At 39.9% G+C, this 11,043-nt stretch overlaps 1 protein-coding gene across 1 annotated transcript in view; it reads left to right on the top strand.

Annotated features, from left to right (window-relative positions):
• The first annotated feature begins 1,319 nt into the window (after nucleotides 1–1,319).
• BCKDHB (branched chain keto acid dehydrogenase E1 subunit beta) overlaps nucleotides 1,320–11,043 on the top strand; it is a 109,092-nt gene continuing 99,368 nt past the window's right edge. Inside the window, exons 1-3 of the mRNA XM_050314268.1 lie at nucleotides 1,320–1,471; nucleotides 4,185–4,262; nucleotides 6,852–6,920. Coding sequence (XP_050170225.1) covers nucleotides 1,339–1,471; nucleotides 4,185–4,262; nucleotides 6,852–6,920 — 280 coding nt within the window. The 5' untranslated portion in view covers nucleotides 1,320–1,338. The remainder of the gene's footprint in view (nucleotides 1,472–4,184; nucleotides 4,263–6,851; nucleotides 6,921–11,043) is intronic.

Raw genomic sequence — 11,043 nt, 5'->3', positions numbered from 1 at the left:
GAGGTGATCACTTTGGTAAGGAGAACATTAGAAAGAATGCTTTTTTAAATGCTGTATAGGAAAATATGTACGTATGAAAGATCATAATGTCAATAAAATAAATAATTTCCCTAAAAAAAAAAAAAAAAGTAATGTAGGTATGATCAAGAGTGTTAGGAAAATAAGACCTTGGACAAAATTAAAAGTAAGACAGAGCCAGGTTGGATGTGCAGTTGAGGGAGGTTTTGAGAGACAGAGTGGAGCAGGTGATATCTGCAGGTCTATGAATTCTTTTTCTCCTTCTGGGCTACCTGCTGGGGTAGAATTTGAGGATTTCAGATATTTGTGAAGGGAGCCTAGAAGAGAAATGGAGAGTCTAATTACAAGAGCATGCAGTGACAGAAAAAGGCAGAATGGATTCAAACTGAAAGAGAGTAGTATTAGATTAGATTTCAGGAAAGAATTCTTTACTGTGAAGGTGGTGAGGCACTGAAACAGGTTGCCCACAGAAGCTGTGGATGCCCCATCCCTGGCAGTGCTCGGGGCCAGGCTGGATGGGGCTGTGAGCAACCCGGTCTAGCGGAAGGTGTCCCTGCCCATGGCAAGAGGGTTGGAACTATCTGATCTTTCAGGTTCCTCCCAACTCAAACCATTCTACGATTTCTCGATTCTGGGATGGCGACACGACAACCCCAGCGTAACAAAAGAAAAGCGTTTAAGGCGAGAGTTGGAGCCTTTGGCTTCAGCCGCGGCTGCGGCAGCACCGAGGGGACGGCGACGCCCCCGTCACTCTCCACAACTCCCTGAGAGGAGGCTGTAGCCAGGTGGGGGTCGGTCTCTTCTCCCAGGCAATCAGCAGTAGGACAAGAGGGCACGGGCTTGAGCTCTGCCAGGGGAGGTTTAGGTTGGATATTAGAAATAAGTTCTTTACAGAGAGAGTGATCAGGCATTGGAATGGTCTGCCCAGAGAGGTGGTGGATTCACCATCCCTGGAGGTTTTTAAGATGAGGCTGCATGTGGCACTGAGTGCCATGATCTAGTAATCACAGTGGGGCTGGATTAAGGGTTGGACTGGATGACCTCGGAGGTCTCTCCCAACCCAATTAATTCCATGATCCCGCCGTTCCGCGCTGCTGACCGCGCCCTCAGTGCGCGCTCGCGCTCACCACCCCGCGCGCCGCCTCCGCCGCGCACGCGCAGCATAACCCCGTTCCTCTCCCCGCCCTCTCCCCTCCACACACCGCGAGGCGACCTTTGATTGGTCCGTCCGCCGCCCGCCGTGGCCAATCGGGAGGCCGTCCGGGGACCCCGCCTCTTTAGAACGCTGGCGGCGGCGGCGTCCCCGCAGAGCGCGCTGCGATGGCGGCGGGGCGGGCGCTGCTCGGGGCGCTCCCCGCCGGGCTCTGGGGCCGCCTGTCCCGGCTGCCGGGCGCGCCCCGCCGGGCCGCCGCGCACTTCGCTTTCCAGCCGGACCCGGCACCCAGCGAGTACGGTGAGAGCGGGACTGGGCCGGGGTCCACCCCACGGGCCGCCCTCAACCTCGCTCTGCCGCCTTGTCCGCCCCGCCGCCTCCTCGGGGGACGCCTCCGCCCGGCCGGGACGGAGCGGAGGGAGGAAGGGAGGGAGGTAGAGAGAAGGTTGGCGCTCCGCGCCTCCGCCCTCTTAGGCCGTGTGACCCCGCTGTGACCTCGGCGCTTCCACCCGCGGGTTTTCCGCGGAAATCCTGGGCTGTGGGTGGGAAAGCCCCCGGGGCCGCTGACGGGGCCACTGGTGCCTCGGGTGGTGAAATGTTCCAGGCGGACAGTGCCAGAGCTGCGCTAGGCCGGCCCCTCGTCTGCTCAGACCTGCGAGGCCTTCCCCGGCCCCTCTCGCATCGGTAACGCTTCTGGCAGTGCCCTGCTCACTGACATCACCCCCGAGCTTTGTAGTGCCTGCTCAGGTCATGACTGTGATAATAAACCTGCGATCAATAAAGGCTGCTGTCCGGTGAAAGGTTCGAGGTCATCCCTGTGGTCACATGGTTGAGAGTAAACACAGATCACTTGGAAATGAACAGGGTGGTGAAAACTGCTGGTTTAACTTAATTTTTGAGATGCATCCCTGCAAATGACAGGTCCTACGTTCCCCTGGAAGCAGCCTGGCTGCTGCAGGATAGCTGCTTCTCTCACATGAGTGTCAATGTCTTCTAGGAAGGTGTTACTTGGACATCTTGGTGTTGCAGCTTGATCATGACTAACAGAGGTGACTGAGAGTTTTCTCAGCCTTTTCTACTAGTGATGAAGAGGTACAGGTCTCCCAGGTGTCACAGCAGAAGGCTTGTGTGCTGCAGGTCCCAACTTGAAGTCATGGTGAAGAATCTCTAGTGGGGCAGGCCAGTTGCTGCCATTTACTGATAGAAAACTAGTTCCCTATGAGTCAAATTACACTTTGAAATTCTGTGAAAAGCTGTGAAAGTGAAACAAAATTTTGCCAATACTGAACCTGATATTGCTTAGGTAATGCTTTTCCAACTTCACAGTTCAAATCTGAAGGGCACAATTAGTTCCCCCTTCCCTGCAAGGGCTGATACAAAAGCCCTTGTTTTATAAGCAGAAAAAGAAAGTCAGAACTATCTGTGTGAGAAGCTCCTGACAGTTGGTTAAATAAAAATAAAAAAATAAATATTTGTTTATATCAAATACTGGAAGGAATGTATCTTGTGGAAAAGGTGACCTAAGTACTGATGTGGATGACTTACTTGGGAAAGGGAGAAACAGCTGCTGTTCCCCAACTTTCCTTCCCTTGAATTTGTAAATTTTGTTTATTTGTAGCTTTCATATAATTTCAACAGTTCCCATAACAATTTTTTTTTCTTACATTTTCCTCTTAAAGGGCCATGTAAAGTATAACGAGTTCAAGAAGCATTTGGACAATGCTTTCAGGCACATGATGTGACTCTTGGGGATGGTCCTGTGCAGGGCCGGGAGTTGGACTTGATGATCCTTGTGGGTCCCTTCCAACTCAGCATATTCTGTTATTCTGAGAAGTGAAGTCACCAAGCACAGGAATATGTAGGAACGCAGCTACTCAGCTCTGGTTCAGCATCACATGAGTCTTTTAACAAAAAATACTGATGTTAGTTAACAATTGAGGAGAAAGGGAAGCTGAATGTTTGGTGAGAGGTCCTGTAGCTACTGGAAACAGTATGTAGTTCTCCTTTCTGAATTCTAATTCTAACACCTGTTATCTTTGTCTGGAATCTTCACCAAACCATTTTTTTTTTTTTTTAATTATTTTGCTTTCCATGCTGTATGTGTTGATAGTCAGCATTCTCCTGGGCTGTGGCTTCTGGTCATGACTTACAGGCCTTGCTGGCTAAAGACTTACCAAATGTCAACCAGGCAATTTCTTATGCACTCAGTTTCTTCTAAGACATTATTTTATTTGCTTGGAGAATATGAGTTGGTTACAGTAGTGGGGACTGGCCTATTTTTTTGGTCCATCTTTGCTTTCAGGCCCATTTGTTTTTCCCTGCAGTGTTGGAATGAAGAAAGGCACTCCAGTAGGCTTTTTTGGTTTGAAGGTTTTCTTTCAATTTCTTTCAATTTCAATTAAAATTCAAAGATTTTAATGCAGCAGTCTGATGCATTTGCTTATTTCAGCACCAAGTTTTCTTTCTTTAAAGTATGGATTTGATGCTTCTGACACTTTCTAACTGCAATGCAGAGAGCAGGCCAGTGGTCTAGAAAACTTGATTAATGATGCATGTCTGTAGATGGGAAAGGCTGGTGCTTAAAAAAATGTAACTAAAGCATGATGAACTAAGCTTAATGAGATCTGGTGAATCTCAGCAGAAAGGATCCCAGTCCTCAAAACAATAATACTTTGGTTTCTTCCTTTGAAAAAAACTGTTCTATTAGTCATTGTTTTGGGTGTTTGAATGAGCATTGCAAAGCTGCCTTTCCTCTAGCTAAGAGTGTAGTTTTTTAAAAAAATGGCTGCATGCAGTATAGTAGAATTATAGTCCTTTGGGTTGCGAAGTATACCGTGCTCAATCTCATCTATCCCATAATTTAAGTTTATTTAGGAAATGAATCTTGGGTACTCCTAAAGGGATCTTGTTTTTGATGGTTAACTAAAGTTTTTAGTCATGTTTGCGTCAGTGTTTTCTAATGTACTTTGTGTTTTGAACCAAATTAAATTGCTAAATTATCACTTTCACACAGGGCAAACTCAGAAGATGAACCTCTTCCAATCCATAACAAGTGCCTTGGACAACGCTTTAGCCAAAGATCCAACTGCAGGTATCCTATACTTCTTAGTGTGCTTTGCTTTCTATAAACTGCATTTTGGTTTGCCTATTTGTGTACAATATTTAATGCATTTCCTAGGGCCTTTAAAATGCTCTAATAAGTTATTTCTAGATTTTGATCTCAAAAAAAAAAAATCTTAAAAATGCGTTGCTTTAACGGATTACTAATGGATTGTGTGATCTGAGATGAAGTTTTGTCTTCTGTTATTAGCTCTGTGTATTTTGCTTGAAAACCAGGACAGAAAGATACATTATTTAACATGCTTCTAGTATTACTGATGTGAACTATACTTAAGGGCAACTGGAGTCCCACCAGTAGAGGGAGTTTTAAATATGTAAATAATACTTTTTAATTTCTTAAACTTTTTATTCTCTAAAAATGATATTTTTTGAGAGACTGTATATTCCTTGCCCCATCCATTCTACATTGTCTTCTTCCCTGCCTTTCAAAGTTAGTTAATAACTTTACTGATTTCAGTTCATCATTATGCATAGGCAATGTAAGATTTGCTAGGCTTTTGTGGTCTGGATAACCTATAACTTTGAAGATTATGGTTCATTATAGCTGGATTTAAAGGGCTTATCTTAAACTCTTGCATAGAACTATTTATTCCACTTTTAATTTGTATACATAAGAGGAAGTCTTTTGCTTCTGTTGTCCTAACAAAGGCATGATGATTGCCAGATATCTGAAAAAGATGTTTCATGTCATGAACACAGCTGCAAAAGCTGCACCATCTTGGGTAATTGTGGTTCTTCTTTTTAGTATTTTAGTAACTCCTTTTGGCACTGCTTGAACCAGTGTTCAGCCTGAAGTCTGACTGGTCATCTGTTGGGACAAATTTCATGTTGTCTGTCCAGTACTATGCCTGTATACATTCTCTCTCAATCTACAGCTGTGTTATATTCACCTTGATTAGATTAAACTTAGACAACTGAGGGTGCCAAGAGCAGATTTTAGTACAGATTTCTGTAGAATCAGCCATATAAAATGAATATACATATAAAAGTAAGTAGAATGTTAGCCCAGGAGGAACCTAGAGTCATAGATAATCTTCAGCCTTTAGAGAATCAGTTACTCTAAGGTTCCAGTCTTGCTGCTCAGCTTTGCAGAGCTGGATCATTGTAAAGCTGTTTGCAAGACCATATTGGAGTTCTACAGTCCAGTGATCTGTCAGTATCACCGCACTTACTGAATTAATTAGGACTTCTCACAATACAAAGCATGTCCTTCATATGTTTTTAGTTTTATGGGAATTGAGCAACTGTTGTTTAAGTAGTGGAAATCCTCATACTTGTGTTGATGACAAGTAGAATCTGTCCAGGAAAATATGTTTTGGTGTCTGAACTCAATGAGTAAATCCACACAAGTTTGCGGATACCAGCACTAAGTGGGATTTTATTTTATTTTTCTATGCCAACTGGCTGGAAAGTGAGTAGCCATATGGTAACAGAAAGGCCTTACAAAGATTTTAAGTACATAAAATCCCCCCAGAATGAATCTTAAAAATTAATTAGAGAAATAATCTAAGGACATACTTCTATCATATACTCCATGACTGCATTCGTTTTACATAATTTTTGAAGTTATTTTCCTTTAAGTGGTCACTGATGTGACTGTCAGAAGTGTGTTAATTCCTTTTAGTGCTTCCAATCAGAAATTTATTTTATTTAATTAAAAGTTTAATTGAAAGGCAAGAAGATTAACTTATTATTTTGTGTCTTTTAGATTATAAAGAGTAGTGAGGAATTTGGGAATTAACAGAACAGACCCTAGTTCATGCAATCTGCTACTGGTGGTACTGCTGCACATCTTACACATTTAAAAAATTGAAATAGGCAATACTTATTTCTGTGAAATAAATAACAAAACTGTTTTAAGAAAAATTAGACATCATCATCCCATAAATTCAATGAAAAAAACCCCAGATTAGCTGGTAATTAGCTGGTAAAAACAAAGCTAAGTTTTAAAGGCAAATACTTTTAGTGATAAAACTTTTTTGACTGCAAAGATAGTAGTGTGAAATACTGAGATTTGTCCAATTTATTAAATATTCATGTTTTCTGTAGAGGAGTTCCTTTGAAGTCACTCTTCAGGGATCTGGCAAGTAGGTTTGGAGGAGGTTTGAAATTTCACGTTGGATCGGTATTTTGAAGACAACTTCAATTTGATGGCTTTCAAAACACTATATTTACCAAAATCTGTGGATGAAGAATGCAAATGGTTACCATTTGAAGCAGAAGGCCTAACTTCAATGACTCTATAGTGACTGAATGTAATTGCTTCTTGGAATTTTATTCATTTAGTTTTAGATGTTGTGATATTATAGAATATTTCAGAAAAATAAGTATATGGTTTAATGAAATCCTAACTGAATCAGTTTCATGAATTCTATTGGTTCTTCATTTGTAATGGTTAGGCTGTGGATGAGAAATGCTTAGGTCTAGATAAATCTTGTAGTGAAAGGAAATGTAAGGTGTTACTCATGTTAGTGTCTCATGTAAAAACTTTTGAAACATGCTCATTAAAAGTAAGATACATTAGAGTAATATTACCCTCCTCTGCTGTTCCTATTTTCAGTAGTGTTTGGTGAAGATGTGGCCTTTGGTGGAGTCTTCAGATGTACAGTTGGCTTGCGAGACAAATATGGTAAGTTAACTTATAAATCTGACATCAGTTTCATTTAACATTGCTGCTCTTTTTTACCCTGCTGTGTTTTTTTGGGAGAACAACACATACTAGAGAAGCCTTGTAAATACACTTCTGTTTTCCTTTCTGCTGTTCTTAGAAATAGAAAAAGCTGTGAATGTGTTACCATTTCTGTAAGCTTTTCAAGCTTTTGAAACCTGCTGATGTATTTCAGGGGTCTTCTGTTTCTTCAACTACCTTTATCAATGTAACTTCATTTTTTTGAACTGCTGTCAGACCGGATATGCATCATTGTGACCCTGTTACTGTAATCACTCACAACAATACATGGTGATGCTTTTTCATCCTATCTGTTAAGAACCATGAAGAAATTACATTAAAATGGATTTAAACTCTTTGTTATATAGTTTTTCCACTAGCGTGGTCTGCAAAGTCAATAAAGAAATGATATAGCTATGCTTGTCCTTTATCTAGAATGTGATTGGTTTACTTATTTGGGAGATTTACGGGAAAGCATTCAGAGAAATGCTACTACCTTGTCTCAAAGAACCTTAGAAGTAGCCTTTACATTGTATAGAACAAAGAGATTTACAAAAGTATATGAAAAATAAGATGGTACCTAAGTATCTAATATCTCAGACTGTGGAGGTGAGTTCAGTGGAAGAGGAAAAGTAGTTAATTGCAGGAATTTTTTCTTAAAAACTTATTTTTTCTAAGTAAGCTTTAAATAAGCAATTCTTTAAAACTTACAAGAGCTTTTAAATTTTTTTAAAATTTTAATTTTTTTTGTGTGACTTGTGATTTAAATTAATTCATATATTGTCTTAATTTTGTAAGAAACTTGGTTCATCAGTTTCTGTGGGACAGTCTCCTACAGCTGAGTTTCAGTGGCTTCCAAGGGTGGTGGGGGAAGGAAAAGACTTTAAGATCCTATATTGTTGCACAAACATGTAAGTGTTACATTCACAGTTCTTGGTAGATAGAATGTAACCACCTAGTTCTGACGCCTGGTTGGCAAATCTAAAGGGACTTTTCCAAATCCTTCACTGCTCTTCCAATTAAGTTTCTGCTTTGGTTATCTGTTTGGTGTGGTGCTATCAAAACCTGGCCATGCAAACCAAAAACACAGGAAAACTAAAAGTTCCTTATGTGCTGCTGAGGTGCTGGTAAGCAAATGAAGACAAAGTCTGAAATACAAGTTTGGACAGAAAGAGAAGTCTGAAGATAAGGTGAATTTAGGGCTCATTCATTAGGAAATGATAATTCAGCTTTGTAAGGCAGATGAGATGACACAGGTAACTTGGCTTCTTTCTTCACTAGTCGTGAAATTCTGTAGAAAACAGGCCGTGACTGAAGAGAGAATGGCAAAGATGAACTAGAGGATGTACTGAAAATATAGTTACAATGCTGAGGAGAACCAGGAAAGACTAAAAGTGCAAAAATTAAGGGAATCCAATATTTTGGGAGGTGTGTCTTTCTATCAGTGTTGTCGTAGAGATTAAATAAGTTCTAGATGGAAGGCTTGTTTTATGTAAAGGTTAGTCCTTGTAAAATAAGGAGGAGTTTCTGATGGAATTGACAAAAAACTGGCCTCATGGATCTTACCTATAAGAGGAAGATTACATACACTTACTGACTCTTTTCTCCATTCTCCTCCTGCACTTATCAACATATTGATAGGTGATACAAGTAATATAATATGAGGTATTTTCTATATGTGGATGTAAAATAAGAAGGAATGAATGCTTTTTTCCTCCTATTCTGGAAGAAGGAAGCTGATTTTTCTTTTGTTTAGTTTCTTTTTCCTTGTAGATAATCAAAATCACTAGGTGGCAGTCTATGCCTGTAAGTAGTTATTTTGATACAAATTGATAGTTTCTTTTTAAGCACTTTTATAGAGGTCAAGGTCTAAATATCACATAATATTATGGTAGGGAGAATTTAGTATATTAATCCTTTGTATTATACAAATGCTGGCTGCTGTTCATAATGTCACTGAAGTCTCTCTGGAGAGACAGAAAAGAGAAAAAAATGTTCTTTTGGAATAAATCTGTCATTAAATATAAAAGCTGCATTTTTTTTCCAGAAGAGCCATCAAACCTGTGTGCAGTGTAATGCGGTAGTATAAACACAGCTAGAGGCCTACACTAGTAAGTGAAAGAAGTCAAGCTCATTGACTTTGTAAGGAAATAAATCCAACCTTTTGATCAGATGGATTGTGTTTGAAAATGTTTAATTAATGAATCATATGTAAAGAAGGCAGTATGTGGAAGTTTCTTTTCCATGATAGCTATGACTTAGGGTGCTATGTTTGTTCCTATACATCTTATGTCGAAATACATGTTTCCAGTTTTCTGGCATCGAACTGAATGCTTAGAAATCTTTTACAATATAATCCTCCATCCTGAAAATTAGTAGACTTCTTGAAATATTTATGTAGAGTGTTCCTTTCAGATAAGGGAAGGGAAATAAGTGTTGTAAAGTTTTTTTTTTCCTTTGTCCCTTCCCTCTAGTCTTGTGCAGTGGAAGGCATTTTCATGTTTTATTTCTTATCTGCTTTCCCACCACCCTCTGAAAGGTTTTTGGTTGTCACCATTTTGCAGATATTACATCCTCTAACCTCTGGAGTATCTTTATTGAAATAAGGAATATCTGCTGTTCCATAGTCCTGCTGTCTGGAGATGTGTCCTGTCTTTAAAGCATTGTGATGTTATCTGCCTACTGTATTTTTATAGCCTAGGTAATGTGTGCAAATATTTTTTAAATTTTATTTTTTTAAAGTTAAGTACATTATTATTTCCATCTTTTAGAGGAAATGCTATCCAAATGAAATTACTGTACATTTGTCTTTAAGTTCTGCAAATGGATTTGAAACAATGATCTCGGATTGGGAATACATGTGTCCCATTGCTCTGTCTGAAGTGTGAAATAGAGTTGCAGCATGTAAAGATCAGTATCATCCACATGACAGAAAGACAGAGGAGATCAGAGGTAGGAATTAGATGATAGGAGGTAAAGAAATGGGAGAAAAAACAGTGGATAAGGTAAAAATGAAGAAAGTGGACAGAAATGAAGACTGACAAACAAGAAAACTGAAACAGTGATTGACAAGATATGCCACTCAGAAGAATGCCAGGGCAGGCTTTTTGGGGTAACTCCAAAAAAAAAAAAAGAGACCTATTATTCTACTGTGGCCAAAAAATGAAGGTTTTAAGATTGTATAAACAGTGGAAGTGAAGTACATATATATAATACTTGCCTTGAATGGTCCCTCTGCTGTCCTTTCATACCATTTTGGCCTGCACTTGAAGGGAGTCTCTAATGTGCACTTACTGCCATGTCAAAAGACTGTCCTTTGCGAGGGTAAGGGTCAAGAGCTTTCTGACTATTTCAAAGCTCGGTATTCTGAGAGTGTGGGATGGGCTCAGTCTTTTTTCAGAACCCTGGGAATCCAAGAGAAGAAAGGTGGGCTTGACAGGTCTTTCCCTGCAGCAGTGCTTTGGAGGAGGCTGATTTTTTTTTTGTTTATATGTTCACTTTTATAGATGAGGTTTGTAAACTTACTGAGGTTCTGCTCAATCCCCTATTACACAGCAGTCTGCAGTTCTCTTTCATGGAATGTCCTTCTATTTGCCACCAAGGGAGTCTAGGTGACTGTAAATTAGATTCCCAATATTTACAGACCTGAATAGGTAGCCTTCTAAGCTTTTGAAAATTATTTTTTGACTTTAAGAGTAGTGTAAATGAGCTTTTTACTTTTCAGGAGGGAATTCTTGAATAATGGTATTTTTATTCACTTGTAACTATTTCCAAATGCAGGTAGAATGTGAATATTTTAAATGGGAATTTTTATTTCAGAGATTATTTCAGTTTCTGGAGGGTGGCACTGTGGTGTCTCCCATCAGAAGTGAGTGCTTGCCCAGGATAGAAGGGACTTGGCCTTAGTGCTGTCCCTCAGGATTTCTGAACTTACTCCACATATGGTTGACTGAAATACCAAATCTGATCTTTGTGGAGATACAGCAAAAATGGTTTTGTCAGCAGTTGTTCATTTGAAATATTTTGGAATGAATTTGTCTTTTGCTCATGTGATTCATTTGTCACTGTTTGGGTTCCTCTGTGT

This window comes from Myiozetetes cayanensis, unplaced genomic scaffold, assembly GCF_022539395.1.
Source record: "Myiozetetes cayanensis isolate MyiCay16 unplaced genomic scaffold, myiCay2020 scf2-11, whole genome shotgun sequence".
NCBI classification, from domain to species: domain Eukaryota; kingdom Metazoa; phylum Chordata; class Aves; order Passeriformes; family Tyrannidae; genus Myiozetetes; species Myiozetetes cayanensis.
This window is presented reverse-complemented; position numbering and strand designations above follow the sequence as displayed.